The following is a 23,751-nucleotide window of genomic DNA, read 5'->3' on the forward strand; positions in this document are numbered from 1 at the left end:
CATCAAATGTGATAAAAATCAACAATATCTCATGATTTCTTTGACATGCATGATCTTATGGACATTTCCCAGCATTCCTCACTCTCAGCCATGCATTCTTGAGTCCAGAGCAGTACCTATCAGTCTCCTGGCGCTCAGCAGACGTGATGGGCTGAGTCCTAAACCTCTCTGAGGTCTTTCTACTCTCCCCGGGATTGATATACTGCCGGGGCCTGCGCCCCCTGTCCCTTTCCCCTCTCCAAGGGGCCTCGTAGCCCGCAGGTGCCCTGTCCCCTTCAACCTCACTGCAGGGGCCACCCAAGGAGAGGGACCGACAGACAGAGTACCCAAAAGAAAGAGGAAATACAGTAAAGTGAGGGAGAGATAGAGAGGGACGGGAAGCAAAAATGGTTTCGGAGCAGAGGGATAAGTTCGATTATTCAGTCACACCCCTGGTTTTTAAATCAAGTATGTGAGCGAGGCCATGCAGGTTTAATAACAGTTAAAGCATGCACATGTTCACTGGCCGCAGGTAGTGACTGAACAAGCCACAGCGCCAAAAAAATCTAGAAAAAACTAACTGCAGGAGGCTTAGTGTTAGGTGATTAATGCATGAACGCCATTTCTACAGATTAGAAACTCTGCAATACAGTCATTGTGCTTTGATGTTAACTCCACACTCAGCTGCTTGTTAGTCATTCAGTAGCCAGCCGATGTTAGGTAACAAGCACCAGTATCAGCTCCTTAGCAGCCAGCGGTGCAGCGTTTCACTTTGCCACCTACAGCTCGTTCCTGCGCCTGGCTGGAGGGGTGGTGGTGCTCTCCATGTAGGAATGTCTGAGCTGGGCCACAGACACCCGGGAGTCTTGGTGACTCTCTCCATTGCTGAACGCTTCACCCTGCCTGAGCTCTCGAGGGTCGTGGGTCTGGTGCTGCAGGTTCCTTTGACTGGGCTCCATGGCGTCTGACACGGTGCGGCTCAAGGCGGTGCTGGAGGTGGAGCTTCCTGCGCCTGCATGTGCCGCTCTGGGCTGGATGTGAGTTGCGGGCACCCCTTTGGGGATGTAAAAGGGGTTTTCCCTCTCTCTGGACCTGCTCTCTGCTGCTTGCAGACGGGAGCTGTGCTCAGTTTCGTCCCACCTGGCTCTCCCTCTGTGTCTGTCTCTTCCAACATCCTCTGTCTCGGCCTCTCTTGGCTGCCTGAGGCTTTGCACCTTGGACATCCCCGTGTCCTCTTCCCCTCTTCCTCTCCGTGGGTCTTCAATGCTTCTCTCCCTACGGCGGATCTCCGAGGGCAGCACTGCCTTCCTACTCCTCAGGAGGCCCTCTGTCTTCACATCCTCCGTCTCCTCAGTCTCCTCCTCCTGGGCCTGATGCTGCTGCTGCTGCTGCCCGCCTCTGCAGGTGGGACCAGAGGCCATGGAGAGGTAGCTGGGGTAACCAACAAGTTCTTGTCCTCCAGCTTGCCCAGGTCGGGTGAGCTGAGCCTGGGTGTGATGGTGGGGGTGGGTCTGGGACTGGTGCTGAAATTGTCTGCGGTATACTGGGGCTTCTGTAACATTTCCCAGCTCTGGGCTCCTCTGGCGGCCCTCGTCCCTGGCCAGCCTCTCCCTAACTCTGATTCTTCAAGGAAACAAAGGGCTGGTTAACATTCGTACGACAAGAGCAGATACAGTGTGTTAAACTCATACAGATGATTTTTTTTAAAGGCAAACAAACACAGCACTCAACTCCTGCTCTGATCGAGATGAAACTTTGTGTCTACACCTTTCACGATGAAGGGGGGAGCAGGTTCTTTCTCCTGTCTGATACGAGGCCTGTGCATCAAACTTCAGTACCTTTTGAAAAATAACCGATATGTCTCCAAATACTGAAAGTTGTCAAAGTTGACGTAGAATTCTTGTTCAGATTTTTAGTCTCATTTGTTCAAACATTTCCTAAATCATAACTTTGATAAGTTTAAACTATTTGCCTCATTTTATTTGGGGAAACATTCGTGTGTTTGAGCTGCTAAAACATGAAATATTGACACACTAAGAAGTTTGTATTTTTGTAGATTGAGAAAAGAGAAAAATAAAATAAATAACCACTTTCCTAAGTCAAGGTACATGAAAGTAGCTGCATCTAATGATTTTATTAATTAATGATTTTGGACTCTGCCTTTTTTTCCACTGCCTTTATTTACAGGCTAAGCATTATATGAATATGACGTATTGATATTTTCAGAAAATGTTGGGCTACTTAGAAACACACTATCAATACGCATGTAAGTTGTACTAAACATGTTTATTGGGCAGTTTTATCCAATCTGAGTTTTCTGCTACAGATTTTCAACAAAGGGCACATATCTGTATATGAGCTCTTATTGTTATTCTTTTTCTTACTTCTGTTTGGGATAATCATGGGCTTAGTTTTCGAACAATTTCCACTGTGGGATACAAGCAGGAAGTATAATGCTGCCATGGAGACATTAGATTAGCTAAGGGCTACACATAAAGCCCCTTTATTTGGCCTGTATTTGTTTACATGGTAAATTTGCACCATTAAAAGTATGTATAATCAGCTATTAGTAATTCATAATTGTAATTTAACCATGGATGTACAGATCACTGGATTACTGTGAAACTGCAGAAAACTACATCTAAAGTTATAAGGAGCGTCTTTTTTTCTATGATTTCCAAGCACATGATTATCTGTGATGGACACTGCAGATATTCAAGTCATGATGAATCTAACAATAAACATCAGTTTTAGTATTGTTACCATAACTCTTATTGTATTTAAGAAGAAAAGAACTGAGAGGATTGTTCTTAATACAAACACAGGCCCCGAACCTATAGTCACTGATGTAAGGTCAGAATTACAGAAGTAATACTGCGGCATCACTAGCCAATGTTTTGTCCTTCATTAGTAACATGTTCCTTTTAACATTTGTTTTCACGTGGGTATTAAACTGAACACAGCAACATATGCATGGGGGATGAAGTTATTGTCCAAAGCAAAGGCAACAGGAGCTTGTGACAATGATGAGGATGATGAATGATGTCATGTCAGCCGACTCTCAAAGCTCAAAAGCAGAGTTTCTTAAACATCTGTGTGTCTTCTGATCAGCCCAGGACCCAAACTGAGCAAACGCAGTTTCACCCTGAAAGATTACTGATGTATGTTTTGAAGGCAAAAGTATTTGGTCCTGTCCTGATCCACAGTTTAAGAAGCACTGCTCATTGATGGGTTTTTGGTAAGTTTTGCCAAATGGGAACACGGCAGGTGGGGAGACACAACCAGCCTGGGTGTACCTCGATGGCCAGTTGATGAGGGAGTGGGTGTCGCCCTCAGCATCAGTCTGGAGGAACCAATCAGTGCTGAGCATCGCTCTCGCACTGTGCCAATGGAAACCCGGCAGGAGACATGAGAGTGAGTGATTGAGTGGGTGAGTAATAGTCTAGATTTCACGTTGAGCTCTGTTCTTGGAGCACACACAGGCACATTACTACATTACACACACCACTGACTTCACACTGAGCTCGACCAGAGGGAGAACGGGCTTGGTCATCAGCAGGATCCTACTCAGAATACAAGTTCAACTCCCTGGTGAGGCATTTCATTGTTATTATGGTTTTGGAACACGCATCACACAAAAAATATTATAAAATATGAACAATAACAGTCTTGTTAAAAGGAGCTATTTGTAAGTTTTGCTATTGCTACATAGCCAACGTTAGCCTTAACAGCTGTTCAGCATCAAACTTCATTAATTTACTCGCCAAGACCTGTCTCCAGTGGTGGAAATCAACCTTTCACTCTTCTTTCCTTCTACTGAAGTTAGCATGCTAACAAGCTATCCCCAGCCCAGTTGGCCCATCTCGCCATTTTCCGATACAGAGTCACTGGAGCGTCCAGTATGCCCTGAAGAAGTAGCGCTGATCCTCTTGTCTTGTAAACGCAACAATGGCTGAAGCTCTTGGTAAGACTGTGAAGTAAACAGCTGTTAATGCTAACGTTAGCTATGTAGCGATAGCAAAACTTGCATATAGCTAAATGAAGAGCAACTGCTACTAAAGCAGAATTTACATGTTTACTATGTTATCAATGCATCATCACTGTAGCTTTCTAACTAACTGAGCTCTTATCTACTGCAGCAGATTTTCAGAGGAAATGCCATCTCACTCCAACAAAGCCAGGAGGCAGATGAGTCATCCAGGCTCTCTGACGCTGAATAAAGATAAACAGCCTGAACTGTTTCATTAAGCTCCGTCAGAGTTCAACTCCAAGCATTTAGAAATCCAAAATCTTTTTACTGCTACCAAGGCCAAAGACAACGAGTTATATCTGAGGGGAAACAAACCACCTCCGAAATTATACCCAGTCTGATGCGGTCAGTCCTGATCACATGGTACATGATAACCATTACTGCAGGATCAGCATCCTGGAAACTGAATGGTTAAGGCACGTGACATATCGGACTCCAGCCTTGGACCTGGATGGCATGTTATATATCTGTCTCTCCCTTTGTTTCCTGTCTGATGCTGCCCTTAAAAATCTTTATAATTATGATAATGATGACAACAATAATAACAATATCATCATGTTGTTGCTTAAAGCATTTTGGATTAGGTCTAGTTATCCGAAGCTCAAAGTAAATCTACTTCGAGTTGGGTCTGGCTGTGCTCCGGTCCCCTATGGCTTGATTCTCTTGGTTATTCATGCGCATTGAGTCAAGGTAGATTTTCCATGAGTCCCTGTTGGATCAGGTCCAACCCGTAAAGACCTCTTCTGTGAACTCTCACTACAGCAAAGCCAGTTTACCAGTGCTACATATAATTAAGAAAATGTCACGGGGGAGAGCATTGGTTTTTTCCCCTTAAAAACACTTAATTCTGCAAAATTAAAATGATAAATCAGAGAGGGAAAGCTTTATTTTCTATTTAATGGGACAGATCATCTTGTTCTAGGAGTATATTTCTCATACTGTAAAGAATAAATAACCACAGATTATACACCACCAGGAGCAATGTAAAGAAGATGTTGCCACATTGACGATTGACAGAATCCTAAAAGACCAGTTTTAAGCAACATTAACTGTGCAAGGTGAAACACACAGTTTCCAGGTCCATAATGAACTTTAAAACTCAAGGTCATTAGATGCTTAAAAACAGGATGACCTTTGTTCACAGTATTTACTGCTCTAATATTTAACAGTTGATGTCAGAGATCTTGTCTGGGGGTTTTGAAGGGCCCACAGATACCCTGAGAAGAGGTAAAGAGGATGCTTCTAAGATCTCAGGCCTCACTGGTCTTGATCAGGCCCAGCTGTGGGCCAGAGATGTGATCTGTGGAGTCACACTGAGCCGCCCAGTAACACAACACCCTCTTTGCTCCACACACACACACTGGCCAAGTTTTAAAACCTTAAGGGACTGAGGAATGGAGAGAGGGTGGGGGTGATGAAGACAAGAGCAGAGACAGATAGTGAAATCATCTTCATCTGGTCTTCAGCAGCAGCAGCAGCAGCAGCACACTACAGGCCACAGCCTGGTCAAAACCTGGGCTGGGCCAGTGGGTTGCTACATTAGAATTAAGGAACATAAAGAGGTGCATGTGCTGATATAATCTGTGCTATCAGCTGAGCCAAAACACTCCTCAGTGCTTATCCTCTGCAGCGGCAATGAGTCTGCTTCAGACAAGCACTTAAGGATAAGAAACATTTGTGTCTGTTGAGGTCTTTAAAATCAGATCATAAGTTATTTGTGTAGTTCTGTCTGTTGGTTCAGCTCAGGTAACGTCACACAGACCAAAGGAAATGCTGTGATCTGGGAACAGGAGGACATCACCACCACAAAGTAGTGAAAAGTGGTAATTAATGGCCTGATGCACTGAGTGAACGCACATGCACTTTGTACTAAACTGGACGTCTACATACACTGATGTGAAGGTCTGCTCGTACAGTCCATTTGGTCAAAAATGTAGACATGGACTACAAGAAGATAAAAATTACGTGGGTAGGGGGAAGTATAATTTTGGCTTAATCTCTCGTGTGTGTGTGTGTGTGTGCCAGGGCCGAATTAACACACCAGGACGCCGTGGAGCAGGAATGAAGTGCAGGTCACTGAGTGACTCCTGACATGTTCAACCAATCCATTTTACCCTGAGCCCCAGTGACTGACCTGTGTTGCTATAAGCTGGAACATTACCCTGCTCCAGGTTTGTCTGTCAATCTGTGAATATGCAACGTGCAAAAATAACTTCCACTAAAGTGTTAAAGGTACTAAAACTAGATGTTAAGGCATTTATCGTTTCAGTTGTTATTGTGTTTTACTGGTGTATATTACCAAAAAGTAATCAAATTACCACGTGATAATTTCCACACAGATGATCTTGAGCCTTCAAAAAGCCATTAATGAGCGGGGGCCGTTGGGCAGTCGCCCAATTCTCCCTCTTTATAAATGCGACGTAGGTGCACACACACACACTTATGGCAAATGCAGTTCAGAAAGTCAAAGCTGAACCAGGAAGTCCGTCTATAAACTGTGATGGATGTGAACAGTCTGCGTATCATTTGAGTAATAATAACTGGATGAGTGCATGGATGTAATGAAATCTGTCTGTTCAGGGATCCACTTCCTGTCCTTCCTGTCAGTGTTGGTGAGCTGCTCAAATAGGAGCAATTTTCTTTAAGAATGTGGGATCGGCTGCAGAGCTGGTGGTTTACTCCATCCAGCAGACTTGGAAAAACGTCTTCCATAAGAAAATAGCAACAACTTGGCCAGTCAGAGTTACTTTGGGAATTTAAAAAAGCGCAGCAATTTGCTGTTCTCAACAGATCCACCTGAAACCTCTGGAACAGACACATAGCCCAAACACATTTTGTATTAATCTGCGAGTCCAGCTGTCGGCCTCAGTGGGAGGTGGTTCCAGAACAAGCTCAGGTGGCCTGACCTGGTATGAAACCACAGTCCTGCCAACAGGACGACCTTGGACACGTGTGGATGAGAAGAGGAAGAGAGACAGAGATGGAGGGAGGGAGAGGAGGGAGAGTCAGTCTGATGGATGACACTGTCACAGCCAATCCATCTATTAAAGAGGATGATACAGCAGTGTTCTGGCCCACATGGAAACCATGCTGAAAACCGTGTGTGGATGGGTTTGAAGGGAAGCTGTGATCTGGACCCTTGAAGGGAACAGTCTGATGAGATATCAAATACAGAACATTTTTACAGAAACAACAACTCTGTCTCTTAAATCTTAGATTACTGGGGAGAGCAACTTAGGAGGATAAATGAGAAGGAAGAGCAATTAAAGCTACTTACCCCTGTCTGCTGAGGATGTTGTGGGCCTGCTGTTCGATGAAGAGGTCTCCAGGAGACGCACCGTGTTTAGGTGAGGAGAGGGAAGGGTGCCTGCTCAGCTTGGGTGAACTGGGTGGCATCCCTGTGACTGGATAGTCCCTGGCCGGCCCCCTGCCAGCTGAGGACAGTGATGTCACATCCATGTATGAGGAGGAGGACGGCGGCTCTGGAGGAGCAGCCCTGCGTTGGTTCTCTAGGTTCATCAGCCTCTCCCTCTCTGAGAACGAGTCCACCCTGGTGCGGCCCATCTCGTAGCCCGGGTCGGCGTGGCCCTGGTGGTGTGCTGTGTGTCCGGACCTCGGGCTGGTGGCTGAGGTGCTGGTGTAAGAAGTCAGGTTGATGTCTCTCCCTTCTTCCCCCACAGACGCCTCTCTGTTTTGCCTCTCCGAGCCTTCCGACTCCCTCTGGGTGCGGGTGTAGCGAGAGGGATAGTCCAAGTCCGGCTCCTGATCTAAGGCGATACCGTAGCGCTCAGCCAGCTGCCGGCGCCGTTCTGCCTTGTAGCGGGCGATTCGTTCAGCCTTGGACTCCAGCTCTGGGCCACTGGTGGTGGAGCTTGAACTGTAGACTGGCTCTGTGTGGACTGAGGACTGAGGGTCAGGCCTACATCGAGCTCTGGACTGTCGCTCCGGAGCCTTCGGCTGCATTTCTGAGCTTTCGAATCCCTCAACGCCATACCGCTGGACTGTAACTAGAGGACAGAGAGTGAACACAAGTCAGTTCTGCCCACAGAAATGAACAAAAGAGACAAAAAATGACCCAGGTGTGCACATGTCTCACCACCACAGGGCTCACAGGGGTCAGAGGCCCTGGTGTATCTCGGTGTATCCTCCTCTAGAAGCCGATTGGCCACCAAGCTGGGCAGCAGAGAAGGATGCACCTCACCCTCTATGCCCTCCAACCGCCGAGCAATACGCTCCTTTCTACACACACATGAACAGGAAGGAAGAAGTTTCACGTATCATTATTTTCCTCAACATTTTCATTATAAAATGTTTTTTTTTTTTTTTTTTTACACGTATCATCACCTTCCTACCTGTTCATTTCCCAGTCACTTGCACTTGTTGTAATGCCTTCGAATCGTTTCCTCAGTTCAGACACTTAGGGAGGGATGAAAAACAAAACACTGTTACAGCTTGTAAAAAAGAAAACATCTGTTTTGGTGACATCTTGTGACAAGATGGCAAGCTCCCCTGATTTAGCATTACACTCTTAAACTTCATCAGATTCACAACGGACAGATTAAAAACGTGTCAAAAAGCAGAACCAGAAGTGCCGTCGTCCTTCTTCCTTCTGGAAACCTGCTGCCTAAAAATAAAAGTGATGCGTTTTATATTTCTTTCAGTGAACAATATGTTTCAACATCCAAAACCTTCGTGTATGTCACAGGAAATGGTGGCATATTGGAGGTGGGAAAAAAAACCCTACACGTCAGTGAAGCTGCACAAGACAACAGTCTTTTCGTCTGGGCTCACTGCCCAGAAAACCATGCCATGCAATGACCAGTTTTACTTTCGATTTTATCCATATTATCCATATTATTATCATATTGTCCTTTCTTACTGCACAAGTCATAACTTGTAAAAAAAAATAATAAAACGGCCATCAACAGCTCATGAAACCATGACGCAGCATTCACCATCCTGCGGGACTTGACAGACCCACAAGCCTCTACAGAACCATATCTCTTTTTATCCTACATTTTGTATTAAATGGACCCTGACGAGAAAATAGAGACCGCAGCGCTTCATATTGTTCAACATGTGAGAACTGTGCTTGCAGAAAAACTGGTTTTAGACAAATCTTGACATGAATCCACCTGGCAAAGAGCTGCTGTTGCACAACAGTTGACATTGTGAAGGCCGTTTGCAAGCAGGCAGAAAAAAAAAAAAAAAAAAAACCCTTACTCACCTTTGGGGAGATTGGCCAAGAGACTAACATCTATATCCTTGGTGCTTTTGGCTGGCTCGTCTTTTTCCTCAAAGGAGAATTCTTTCTGGAAGCTGAGGGGTGCAGGAAAAATACCAACTTGTTATTGAATCAGGGCTGAGCTGTGGGAAAGTGGATTTGTTTATAGGCCGACAGCAGAGGCAGTTGTTGTGGGGGGGGGCTCACTGAATTAATCTGAATCTGATCAAACAGTTATCCACATTATTAAAAAGCGTAGCTGGGCACAGGCACAGTTTGAATGATGTTCAAGAGTCTCGTCCATTGACCAGTGGATCATGGATGAAGAAACATAAACAAGAAATTAATCATCCAAACACTGCATCTGGATTTCAATCCGTGAAATTCATCCATTTGTATTTATCTAGAAATTAAGAGAAGGTTTTGACCCCATCACGCTATTCCGCCTCACACAGATACGCAGCAAATTTGTCTCTCAGAAACACACTGAAGTCATTTATGGATTAAACTCAAAACCGCACAGTTGCAAAACAGCTATAAAAGAACTGGCAGTAGATTATTGATATGAAGAAATACTGGGAAAACATGACTTTGTGGTTTTGTCCGTTCCAGCAACCACAGAGTTGTGAACACACTGGTACACAAAGGCAGAGTAGATCCTTTTCTATCATAAACAGCATCTGTTCTCACGAGTAAATATCTTCCAACATGTGATTCCAAAGCAGAGACACACCCACACAGTTTGGCACCAGCCTGGTGTCACAGTGCTGCGTGTCCTCGCTGCCGTAAAGACAAACTTTGTAAATGGAGGCATGGTGGAGCGTTTGACACCGAGCCAACATGATGCAGAGCAATCCTGCTAATGCTGCAGCAGAGAGGTTTCACACTGCTGAGGAGCACAGAGGGCTGATCTTTTACTTTATCACTGGCCCTGTCTGAAACACACAAGCTCCAGCTGATTCCCCGCTATCTATTTGTTGCTACAATCATACTGGTGCTGCTCTGAGGAAGTGTGTAACGGATATCTCCTTACTCTTTAGTTTTAGTCCAGGACCGGGATTAATCCCTCTCTAGAGATCAGTCTTAAAGTGAAACTTAAGTGCATCTTTCGAGGAAGACATCTTTTTTTTTTTTTTTTCTTTTTTACACATGAATTTTTAACATCAGTAATTGTCAAATTAAATCTGTAGTAATCTGTGATTAATTCATTTGTGATACCTGAGTATAATCACATCAACAGACAATAACTGATGCTTATCTCTTTCACTTTACTAAAGGGATTCGGGTTGATATGTTGAAGGCTTAGGCCAATATTCCATAACATCAAATATTGTGATATTTCCTGCTATACACCATACTTACATAATATTGAAAAATGTGTTGTGATTTTGTTATTTTTCAGGTTTGCACTGCTTTGCTCTCTGTACATTGTACCTTGGCATGTGACAAATAAAATGTTGAACTGCTGTTTAGTGGCAGCATCATCATAATCAGAAAAAAATACAACAATATAATCTTTTTTTCATCTTAAACATAAAATAAAGTAATATAATTTATGATAATGTCGTATATTGCAATATTTGGGGCTGGCTGTATCAGGAATTTAAATTTTGGATATCATCAACATGTTGCATTTTTTACACCTTCACTGTCTTTGCGTGATTCTCTGTGACTTCATAGAGCGCAGTGTGCTCCACTGCTTGTTGGTCAGAAGGCTTCGACATACTACCTTTGTCACACAGCTGTTTGTGTACAACTGTGTCCAACTTGTAAAAGCACTTTAAACAAATGTATGAAATCAACTACTTGGTAACAGCAGCAACAGAAGTGTTTTTATTAACTGTCCAAATAGAGCTGAGGATGTAAGTTACAAGGTCAAGTGAGCGCTTGTTCAGAGGACACACAGGGAGGAGTAAACTGCTACTTTGAGTCTGTCCGTGTGAACAGCCCGTTGTTCTCATCTCCTCTCCACCCGCCGTCAGCTTTCCCACCAAACCTGACTGGTCGTCACACGATGTATCAATCCAGAGAAAAACGTGACACCCTCCTTTCTTGTTTATGATCTCATTTGTTTGCGGTACTAACATTAACATCTGAAAATGAATGGTCCCATGTGTAGATTTGTTATGTTTGTAGCATCATTCCTATTTTAATTGTCTCTTATAAAAAAGGGGGGCCAGTTGCACAAAACACCTTAAGTTTCCTACTTAAGTATGACACTTAAGTAACGACTTCAGCTAAGGAGAAATTAAACTTTAAGGGTGTTGCACAGAGTCTCTTAAAAAAAGGTTTCGGAAAAGGAAAAAAAAGTTAAGTCATTTACGGCAATGAAAGATTTTACAGCAGTAAAATTCCACCGTTTCCATGGAGACTGTTGATTTGCTACTCTAGGCACTTGTGATACCTATTGTCACTTTTGGGAAGCAGGCAACATTAAAGACGCTCGGTGAACTTCAAGGTCTTTTGTGCAGCAGTTGAACTGACTGTAAGCGATTCCTGACAGATAAAAGCCTAAATACTTACGTGGACATTTTACGACAACCTTAAGGAGAACACTTAAGGGTGTTTTGTGCAACTGACGCCAGGTCTTTAACAAAGTTACCTGAGACAACAGAAAAGAAAACCTGATCAAATGTGTTAACGAGCAAAGTGTTTCAGCATACATTACCTCAAAGCTCTCTTCTGCAGCAGTCTGGGATTACTTAGTTTTATAGGGGTCTCACTCCCAAGTCCTGTGGGCAGAAGAAAAGAAAAGCATTTAGTCATGTCACCCTGTTCATTAATTGCATTGAGTTCTGCCTTTTAATGAACAGACAAACATTGAAACTAAACGTCTTCAGGTGAAGCAGCCGGCCTGTCTGCAGGTCCTTGGCACAGACCCACATTCATTAAGTGGACTTCCACGGGGGAAAACAAATGATGTGGAAAACAATAATCTGCCTGCCTGACTGAATCACATCTAACAACAAGCGATCTGTGTAGTTAAAAGGCTTGCACCCCTCCTACCTCCCCCCCACCCCCCCCCACCCCCCACACACACACACACACACAGCAACAGACACACAGACCATCACATCCAGAGACGCTGACTGTCTCCAATCGTAAGAACAAGTCTGTGTGCTGTGCATGAGCTCATATCTTGTTTGATAGAGGGGTGACGGCCTGTGTGTCGCTGCCTGAGACAGACGCTGTGAAGTCTGGTCACATGTCAAGGTTGCGGTGCATTGGAGTTGGGACGGTGCCAGGAGGAGCCGAGCACATCATTGTCGCTGGGCAGCATTCCTACAGCCACCGTGAATACAGATAGAGGACAGCACGAGGACACAGAGAAACCACACTCTTCACTTCCTAAAAGCTCACAAACACACTGTTATGAAGCTATGTGCTAAAACTCAATTAGACACACAAGCCTTAACACTTTAACCAAACAAAATCTGGTATCTATTAGGAAAACGGCCAGAGTCAGTAAACAAGAGCGAAACGTGACATAAACACCTGCCTACAGAGAAATACGGCCTCATTACCAAGAAGAAGGGCATTAGTGGGTATTAAGCATCATGAACAGTCTTGCGAGGAATTCGAGCTCTGCGGAGCTTCCCCGTGGAGGAATGTCGACGCCCGCTTCACTCACTGACTCCAAAACCTCAAACGTGTGGTTTTGGCCGCCCCCGGACCTCCGAGCGGTCAGAGCCGTGCAACTTCAGGACAAACACATGTGGTCCCACTTCCATCCCCTCCGAGTTCACCTCAGGGCCACGTGACGCCCTCCCGACTCCCCCCACTGCTCCACCCAAACCCCTAACCTCTCCCTGGAGGCCGCCCCCCCCATAACCCCCACCCCCAAGATCTGTTAGTCCTTATTAAGGATGTTTGGGTTGATGCTTTAAATCCCTCCTACTAAAGCAAAACATGATTTGAGAAGAAAGAAGGCTTATTTGGAGAGGGCAGCGTGCCTGGATGTCGTATATTGTTTCAGCTGGGTGGAATACGGCTGGTGAAAACACGACTCATTCCTTGCGGGCCTTGAATCATGATCCTGGTCGTCTGAACCGATTGTGTTCTCTTTTGACAGTGATTCAAAAAATTAGGTTGACACCATTCTAGTAGATATTTCAAAGCACAGGAACCACAGATTGACAAATCCTGATCTTTTCCAACTGAGATGATCCTACTACTATAATTATAGAGCGGTTTGTGTGTCTGTCTGTCTGTGTAGCTGCTCCATCTAGGAAGCAGCTCCGGGCGCAAGATTTTGAAGGAACCCATTTCTTAACGAGGCTGTTCAAACGACACCTAGTTTGTCCGGTTCAGTCGTTCCCAGTTCCGGTAATGTGTGGTATACGGTGATGTGGTGAAGAGGCTGGGGGTTCACTCGAAGAGAAGAAAGTGAAGTCAATGCAGGTCCCTTAAATCTGCATTATTTCTACTGACCAGCAGGGGGCGACGCCACTGACTGCAAAGAGAAGTCCGATATATAATGGAAGAGGTATAGAAGAATATGGGAAAATGACCCCATTTCCCACTTGATTTATTACCTCAGAAAACATTTTCGTAATGGGTTTATGGTCTCAATAGCTAGTAACATATTAGCCAACAATCAAAAATTGAAAAAAATCTCACTTTTTGAGGTCTCATTTTTCTAAAAATCAAAAATGAAATTAGCAAATTTTTCCATTAACACCTACTGGATATGTGTCTGCAACTAAAGAACTGGTCTTGACTGAGCGAACAGAATTTGCTCAGCACATTTGCCCTATGAAAAACCAGCTTCCTTTCTTATTCATTTTATTGGCACAGTCACTTTGTCTTAGCTCGGAGTCATATTGTTGTTTTGAGGATAAGTTATTCAGAAATTCCTTAAATTTAGTTATAAATGTGAAAGTTTTTAATTTAAAAAAAGAAAGGTTTGCAATTTGAAGTTCAAACATGATGATTATTAGGTAAAATCTGAATTTATAAGGATCTTATAGAACTCTTATTTCTAATGGAGTATTATCCTCGGTTAAGATCTCAGATACTTTCACTGTAAAGAGTAAGTTCTGCTGAATCCAGTGATTTGTGCATGACCCATGTGACTTCTGGGATTTATGACTTTGGGGGCTGCAAATGTTGACGGAAACATCAACCTGGTTCAAGGGCAGAGAAAGATCAAAACCAGACCAGGCAAGAGAAGTTCTGGTGTTCGTCAACCTGATTCCCATATTATTGGCCCTTTTATTTATTAATCATCAGTCATCAAAACATTTTACTCACCCACACTGTCGTTAAGATTTTGGAAAATTGGAAAAGTGAAGTGCAAAGCTGGTTTACCTGCCACACTCATGTGAGTACAGTCTTTGTTTCTGTTACCATTAGGCTGTGGTTCTTCATTGATTTGGCTTATGTGCATGCTAGAGGAGTAGTAGCAAATGAAACAAGGTGGTTAATGTGCAAGTTTCCAAGGTGCAGTTGTCAGTGAATGTCACTATATTATAAATGAAGATTCCAGTTATGGCTAATCGTACTACAGTTGCTTTGCAGTTTGCTGCAACAGCTACAGGAGTGAACCAGTTTCTGTGTATTTGGGTCAGACAGGTATTTTGAGGTTGTTTCTGTTGAGCTGAGGTGTTCTGGAAAGCTTGCAGGCTCCTGGCCCCAATCAACATGTCTTTATAGTGTTTCCCCAAATCTCTATAAAGTTTGTAGTGAGTAAAATGTTACGATGACCATTAGTCACAGGGCCAAACAAACATGTTCCTTTACATCTGGAGAATATTAATTGTAGGCCGAGGCATCTCTGTGTTTATGTTGTGATACATTTTACCTTCATAATAAAAAAACTCAATTGCAGCTCCTGCGATATTTATTAGATTAATTGTGCAGCACTAGTCATAAAGAATCAAAAATATGAGAACACAGAAGTTGACATATACCAGAATTTACCTTTAAGTAAGAGTGTGAAACAAAACCAGATGCCAATGTAAAGGTTAATTAGCTGCTAGCTTGAAGTAATAAAAGCATCTGTCCCGCGGGGCAGCTGTGGCTATTGTCAGGTCCAACATATTGACTTCTCAACAAACCCAGACCTGTACACTTTTTACACCTCATACAGCCTATATGTAATGGCATGTGAGCCATCACCGCCCCCTCCCCTTCCAGACACCGACAAAAACCTCCACAATGATCACAGATGTGACAGAGCCTTTGATGCTGGCTGTAATCTACAGAAACACTATGGCTGCTATAGCCGAGAGGGAATGCGCCAGGAATTCCTCCGCACCGTGCCCCGTGTGTGTTGATGAGGCTGTAAAAGCGGCTTGACGCTGATGAAACATAGGGATGAAATGATTTCATGACTCAGTGGAGTGTCATTCAGGCTCTGAAGTGAGCAAAGCCTTTTATGTGAAGGTATCAAAGGTGTGGAGCACAAAGAGTGTAAAACACCGTCTGTCCACAGAGAAACTAACCTGTCTTTGGGAATGCTCCGCTCTGATAGACGCGACTTTAACCTGAGGCTGAGGTCAAACCGCACCGCTTTAACAAGCTACAAATAAAGAGGGGCTCATTCACAAGAAACCTGGAGTAGGTGCTAGGCCTCAATCAATCAACAACAGCATGATTACATCATGTCTTAACATATGAAAACACCCGGTGTGGGACCAAAGAGGCATCAGGGACTGAGCGTATGTCCAAATTGGGATACAGGATTAACTTCGATTCCTGGGATTACAGCGCGCCCAAAAGGAAGCGTGTCACTCTTTAACTGTCTGCATTACATCACACTCCATGTGTATGCGTGCATGTGGAAGTCTTAACCCTTAACCCCCCCAACGCCCCACCCCCCACCCCCCAGTCTCCCAGTTCCTCTGCCTTCACCCTGCCTGCTGGGAGACTGGAGTTGAGAGAGGCTTAAGAAGCAAAGCATTAACAAAAAAAAAAACAGATGGAGAATCAGAAATGAGGAGAGACCCAGACTAGAAACAGTGGACTTAACAAAAGGATGTGACAATAAGCCAATTATGTCTTTAAAACTAATAACAATGAGTATACAAGCAGCTCAGCCTCAGATTCAATTGTGGGGAGGAAACAGAGAACAGCTACACTGTCACATCCACCCCCCTCAAACAAGCTTCAATACACACACACACACACACACACACACACACACACAAACACACAAACCCAACACTACACACCACACGACACCACACACACCACAACACACACACACACACACACACACACACACACACACACACACACACCACACCACACACACACACACACACACACACACACTCTCCCTCAAACCAGACTTCATGCTCGCATAAAAGCCTGAAACCGTGGGCCACCTGTTGTGGATTCCCAGCCAGTTAAGCATGGAGAAGCCAGTTCTCAACACTCAGCTCTCACTCAGAGAGCATTACGGAGAAGGGGGGGAATGAGAGGCACTCGCAGAGAAGCAGACATGGACCTGGTGCATAATCATCTATTTCAAAAGGTTGCGCACACTACGGCTGGATAATGTCATCTATAAAGTGACAATTAATGTAACCATTAATATGTTTTTATTACATTCGCACACAATATTTCCTGTCTCGCGCTGACTCACTTTGGTCCGACAGACTCGCTCACACCAGGAGATGACACAGCAGAATGAGTCCGTGCATCTCTGCATACGTGATTCTTGAAGCTTGATGACGTAATGACGACTCAAAGGGCTAGTTGGTGAAATAATGTTGCTAGCGGTCTAATGCTAGCACCCACAATAGTCCTCCAAGCTTTTTTCTATTTTTCCTGCTGTTAACTCAGTAGAGTTCGAACTAGCTATTTAAGACTAAATCCTTTCTGACAGAGGATTAAAAAAAATTAACAGAGATGGTGCTAACTGTCATTCAGTCATTTTAAACTCATTAGCTTTGTGGCTAACAGGACAGAGCGGATGAGCAGTAATTCAAAAGTCCTGTTTGTACCATCTCATGCTCCCACATAGGGAGGGTTAAAAAACATTGATTAACTTTCTACGCTTGGACTCTCCGGCTTTCAGTTCCCTAGAAAATGCACTGTCAAGACAGATTACTATTGGTCAATGCTGCAGATTTTTGCTGATTTTCTTGAACCCATAATTTTTTTTTTTTTTGGTGAAGCAAAACAAAGATAAAAAAGTGACATAACATAATGGCATACAATCCTACAGTGGGACAAGAACTGACAGCTTTTGTTATCTTTATAGATTCATATTTTGACATAAGCATGAATCTGATGATCATGTCAATTACATTTAGATTGATGGATTTCAATTAATTGCCAATTGTAGCTAGTTATATGACTGGATATTTATTATGATTAAAAACTGTGATGAGAGTAAATTGAGGTCACCAAGAGATTCTTAATGTTGGTAATCAAATGAATTTGTGTTTTTAAGCCACAAATTCACATCAATTAATGTAGACATACATCAACACATGCAACTACACTTCTGAGTACAAATAGCTGTGGAGCACAGAAATAGCTGCAACAGCCCCCTGCACCGCTAAGAGTCCCTTATCTGTGCTACGTAGTGTCCTTGGAGGCTACAGCTGCAGTGCGAGGACAGCTGGCTAGAAAGCAGGACAGCGAGCAGAGAGGAAGGGAGTCTGCAGTTTGTCGCCTGCCAACTTCCAAGAGCTCAGATTCCCAGATCCACAACCAGAGTAACCTGTCCCCAAGCTTCCAGCCTGAGCTTCAAATCTCAGCTCTGCCCCTGAGCCAAACAGCCCCGAGTCGTTTCCTTACCTTGGCTGCAAAACTTGACATGAGTCAGGTAATTCGAGATCCAAGGGTTCCGGTACATTTTGGCAACAAAGTCAGGGGAGAGGGTAAGACAGAGAGGAGAAGTGAAGGAGATGGAAAGGAAGGGTAGAAAGAGGGGCAGCTGCCTAAAAGATGATGCAGCTACAAAAACAGTCTGTCAGGGCTCCGGGACAGACAGAGAGAGAGAGGAGGGAGTCAGGTAGTGTTAGAGAGAGGCAGAGGAGGGAGGGAGGGAGGGGAGAGAGCAAGAGAGAGACGTCCCAGCCGCAGTGCCGGTACGAGCAGAGGTGGTCCTGGTAGGTAAACAGAGGAGTGGTGGAGCTGTGGCTGCAGCTCTGCCTCTTCTCAGATCCACTCCTCTGCTCTGGTTCCTCTCGCTAACCACTGACGGCTAACCAGTGCCCACTACAACAATAACAACCTGGAGGGCTGAAAGCTGCTCAGCACGGGCTAAGCTCATTAGCCAAAGCAAGCAAATTAGGCCCCATCCCTACTACAGAGTGTCCTGCATGCTACAGAATGAGCCTCACAGGCGCAGAGGAAGAAGAGACAGATAGTTAGGAGTGTCCCAGGAGAGTGCTGCCTTTCCCTTGGCTCACACACTCGAGTGGGATGCCAAAGAAACCGGTGCAGAGCGTCAGAGGAGAAGGGGGGGTCGGGGGGTGGGGGGTAATGAAGTGAGCAGGGGAAGAGGAGAAAGTTAAAATCACCCTCTCAGCCAGATGAGAAATTCCAGTCATCTCTCAGCAGGGACAAAATAAAAGGATCAGCATGCAGAGAGAGAAAGAGGGAAGAGGGAGGGGCAGAGAGAGAAGGTAAGAGAGATTCAGTCAAACAGAGTCAGGAAGAGAAAGACACAGGGAGCCACACTGAGGTTCATTCATGTTCATTTGTGTTAGCATTTTGCTGAGAATCAAAATGCTAACACTTTGGTTCTTTCTCGAGCAGCTGAAAAAAAGATGCAATCTCTCATTCCTCCTATTAACACACTCGTCAGTGTGTTCCACACAGACCGATGTTCCCTGTGAGTCATGGTGTGCATAAAACCATTTCCTAGTGTGATAATGAAAGCGCTTGCACACACATTATACACACACACCTCATCTATACATCAATGTGAAGATGACGTGCTTATCATTGTACTGAGAGGGCACTGCAGGGAGGCTGGCGCAGAGCCCGACTCCACTTTTCAGGCGCTGCTGGGAAAACAGCGAGCGGTATCTTATCTCTCTGTTGCACACAGAGCAAAAACTGTCACCGGCAAACACGCAGGCGTCAACGTAAAGCAGATTCATGGATGGAAGCGCTCGCAAATGTTAGCCAAGGCAAGAGAAGCGATCAGAAAAAGCCTGCTGCCTTTTCCAGAATACACGCATCTCAGCGGAGTTCTTCTAAACGTATTCTAAATCTAAGCCAGGTTGTTGGAGCACTTCAAAAGCACCAACGCAGAACAGTACAGGTTTTAATCACATCGTAACGTTTGTCAAATCACATAAATCTGTCGGGCCTCGCCGTCAAAGGTCTGCACAGGTGTGTCAAGATGCGGCCGACTGAGAGACTGGGGTTGTGTGAACTTCAGAGGTGGCATGTTTGGATCCTTTTCTGAGATGATCTCATCTGGCTGAGCACACACACGCATGCACGCACACACAAACACACATCATAAACTTCAAAATTCACACTGGGGGTGAGGAGACGGGAAGAGCACTACCTGCACCCAACATTTAACTCAGCACTCGCCTCAAGGGTCTAACCGACCGCTGCCAGACGGACGAGTGATGAATCACAAAGTAAAGTATTAAATGATGATTATTTGATCGTCTACAGTGGTGAATGCAAAAGTCGAGAAGTTTAAATGTAACTTTTTTTTGAAAGGTGGATTTTACCTCAAGAAATAAATGAGCTAAAGAAGCCCATAGAGTGCCTTCAACTAACACTTCAGCTCCTTAAAAATTAACTGCAACTTCAGATGCTTTCCTCTCCCTCTCCTACAACCTACCTACAGGACACCTCTGCACCTACCACCATCTACCATCTGGCAGTCTGACTTGTACTATATGTAATGTTTTGCTTCTCTAGCTCATCTGCTACAGGGATGACATCAGACCTTCAAAACCATCTACCCTGTTATTAGTAATGATGAGACCTCACTGCCAAAAAAAAAGGGCAAGACCGTACAGGTCGCTGCAATGACGCAACGCTCCTCTCGTTCTCTAATCTTTGTGGTGGATTGTGGGCTTTATTGCGACAGTATTATAGGCCCGTCAGAGAGGAAGCATGCATATAAACAAACAAAGCATGTACAGAAGCAAAAGTATGCACTTAAAGGAAATGGCATTTATTTGGTTATCAGCCCTGTGCTTACATATTAAAGTGATAATTAGCAACTATTCTGCAGCAGATGTAACGAATGAGAGCATCGCGGCCAAATGGGAGTCAAATGGGAAACCACACTTCAAACATGCTGAGGGAAACCAGCTGAGTGTTTACTCTAATAGAGTCCTGCGAATGATTATGCAAAATCTTAAAGAGAGAGAGAGTTTACAGCTAATTTGGCTATGAAGAACACTTCTCTTTTTAACAGTTTATAATCCTTTATTTTCTGCAAATGCTTACGGAAATGTTTAGATTACTTTACCTAAATGTGAAAAAAAGGCAGTGGCAGTATTAAAAGAAGCTGAGGTGTTAGCTGAAGTGTAAAAGCTGAAAACAGCTGAGGTGTTAATCGCTGAAAGCATTAGAAATCAATGGAAGGATAAAAGCTAAAAACAGCTGAAATCAGTTGAGGTCGAATTGTTGGACACAGCTGAAAATTTCATTTCAAACCCTGTTGGCAGATTTGTCAGTTTGTATGTTTGGACTTAAAGTAGATTCATTAGCAGTTGAGGGGATAAAGCAGTTGAACTTTCGGCTGCAGTGTGAGAGGAAAGTGACCGACTGATGTATTAATTGACGTGTACGCACTGAAAGTAAAGTGTGACATCATGTCAGTGATCACACCAGTTAATAAAATGTTAATTATAATGGCCATGTCATTGTCAGGCTGATATATTGGTAAGCTGACATGTAAAAAGCCACTTGAGGATCTTGAAATTTAACAGCACCGAGAGCGGGGCAGATTGTTTAACATCATAATAACAGAGCCACACCTCTCCACTAATCATCCCCCCAGATGTTCAGTCAGCTACACAATCAGAGTGGGTGCTATTTCAGCCTGGACAAGCTCACATGTGCAGCCAGTCAGTGGGTCATTATTAGATAAACACTTCCAGACAGTCCATGTTTGCACTTAAAATGACCTCCAGCGCACAGAGGCATCCCGACATGTCTGCTAGGAGAAGAGTCCTTAATGGCCGCATCACCTTCACGGTCGGAAAATCTTTGAGAAGAGAGGAAACACTGAGAAAGAGGAAGAGAAATACGTATTAACAAGGCTCGTCTCCTGCTCTGGGCTCTTTCACAGCCCTCTTAGAAATAAAAGTCCAGATTTATGGCGTCCCCTAGGAAAGATATCCGTCTTGTCTGGCGAGAGAGCGGCGCAGGGATCCAGTGCGCGCGGCGAAGCCGTCTCTGCAGACACATAACAGAGCCTGAGCCTCTGCAGCATGGCCATAAATTAGGACTGGGGGGGTAGAGAATGAAAGGTAAAGATATTCATATGCACACACAAAGGGAGGTAGAGGGAGGAAGACTGAGGTTAAAACTCCATTTGCAATGTTGTTTGATGTCCTTTACAAGGCATGATGGGATTTCAGTATGAAGCAAACAGATTCTTCTATGTGCCCTTTGACCTTCAAAGAGTATGTTAAGAAACTAAATGCTCTTTGCAAACAAGTCAGTGAATCGAATATGGAGTTGATGTTTTGAACTTGAGCGTTGGTATTTAATCTGGATACTGAATTTGAATCGGTATCGAATCGCTCACACGGATCCTGTTCCAGTTCCAGCAGAGCTGTTCCACTTTGTTTGTAAACACACAGATGGATAACTGCAGGATTGTATGATACCAGAAGTATAATTTTAGAATAAACGACAAAAACATGCAAGCACAGGAGTGAGGAGATTGTCCGAATACGTCAGAAAGTGAAAAATATTAAAAACAGTTGTTCTTATGCTACTCTGTTTCCTGGTAGTTCCCCATTACAAAGAGAGGGACAGAGCATCCTGACAGCTAACTAGTTCAGGGATATACCACATAACCGCAGTGTTCCCAGTTTGTGTTTGTTCAGGAACCTCTGTTACATGATGCAGCTCTGTGTCTGTTATCAAATTAAAGCAAAAATGCCCAAAAAAGATTTGACATCTTATAAAAAATAGAGAGAAGCTGATACAAGATGAAAGCAACTGAACCGTCATTTAACCAGTAAGTGATGACAGTAATACAAACCAGTGTTCCATTTTGAAATCTGCTCAGGCTAATTTGTCTTTTCATAAATGTAAAGTGTTAACAGAGTTAGCTAGCTCGCTTAAATACCATTGTGCATCTATAGCTTTAGTGGCCCCATGACCCCTGCAGGGCCTCTGAGGTCAGATATGACAGGCCTCAAACTTCCAGAGACACTCTGGGACAAGATCTTCAAACCTCATTATCAACTTCTTTTTAACTGCCTCAAGTCTTTGAAACTTTACAGTCGCACCGAAAATAGACAAGAATGACCTTCTCCGGCCATTGCATAGTGTATTAACACACAGATACACAGCTCGGCATGGTTTTCCAAAATAAAACAGATAAGAGGTGTTAAGTAGGGGACTCGGAGACTCCAAGTGCACTGCTCCAAGAGGTCCAGCGCTGTGTGTGCCTCTCAGCCTATCACAGAGCTTAAATCTGGCCCTGGGCATCAGATACGCCTCAGTTACGTCAACGTTCTCGCGTTCAATGACTTGCAGGACTGGGGTGGCTCTGAAAATTTGAATGAAATTAATTTTCCACAAAGCCTTTTGGAAACCCCCAATGAAAGGATGTGGAGTTGTGGCTTTCATCTCTTGGTGGATGATAAATTGACAAATCGTTTCAACATCGTTTTTTCTTTGCATTCTGATCTACCGAAGCAGCTGTTCTCTGACGACCCTTTGACCAATTTGTTCCCGTTTAAATGCGGCATGTTGGTGAAAAATTGCTTTGCGACTATGTTGCAGACGCCGATATATGACATTTGCTATTAAAGTTTTCTTTCATCAAGGTTGCTGAGAACATTTGAAATCATTTTGTACACTTTTATCCAATTATCCATGGGAATAAAAAGTACTGGAACAACAAAACAGACAAAAAAATGCAGGGTACAATTCCAAAAACCATTTGTCATGCTGATTTTTATTACTTTTTATGACTTTTCCTGCTCCTGAATAGGTATTTAACTAAAACACTAACAGTGAGTGGACTGCACACTTTCCATAAACATAATTGCAATCATGATTAATTTGTAATTATATAAGCCAATATAGCACCATCTGTTCCTCGGTGATGATATGACCCCTGAGGCATGTGATGCACATGAAAATGGTGAAACACATCTGCACGATCTGATTCAAACTAAGCCCTGAAGAAGTGAGCACACACACACTCTCTCACACACACACACACACACACACACACACACACAGAGTCCTCAGCTGTGTGTGTTTCAATGTAATATACACAGCACATCTGGTCAGGAGAGAAAGCTACAGCACCAGAATTCCTCATCGATCCGGCTTGCCAGGGAATGCGTTTCCATCCCCAGGCGCCGCGGACACCTTCCCAAGAACT

General features: G+C 44.0%; 1 protein-coding gene across 1 annotated transcript in view; it reads right to left on the reverse strand.

Annotated features, from left to right (window-relative positions):
- Positions 1–18,055, reverse strand: part of LOC111228221 (supervillin-like) — a 72,158-nt gene extending 54,103 nt beyond the window's left edge. The window contains exons 1-8 of the mRNA XM_022754045.1: positions 17,988–18,055; positions 11,902–11,965; positions 9,237–9,328; positions 8,362–8,425; positions 8,106–8,248; positions 7,287–8,016; positions 3,276–3,359; positions 1,478–1,602 (exon numbers count right to left, since the gene is read on the reverse strand). Coding sequence (XP_022609766.1) covers positions 1,478–1,602; positions 3,276–3,359; positions 7,287–8,016; positions 8,106–8,248; positions 8,362–8,425; positions 9,237–9,328; positions 11,902–11,965; positions 17,988–18,045 — 1,360 coding nt within the window. The 5' untranslated portion in view covers positions 18,046–18,055. The remainder of the gene's footprint in view (positions 1–1,477; positions 1,603–3,275; positions 3,360–7,286; positions 8,017–8,105; positions 8,249–8,361; positions 8,426–9,236; positions 9,329–11,901; positions 11,966–17,987) is intronic.
- Positions 18,056–23,751: the final 5,696 nt, after the last annotated feature.

Source organism: Seriola dumerili, unplaced genomic scaffold (genome assembly GCF_002260705.1).
Source record: "Seriola dumerili isolate Sdu_G_001 unplaced genomic scaffold, Sdu_1.0 BDQW01000216.1, whole genome shotgun sequence".
NCBI classification, from domain to species: domain Eukaryota; kingdom Metazoa; phylum Chordata; class Actinopteri; order Carangiformes; family Carangidae; genus Seriola; species Seriola dumerili.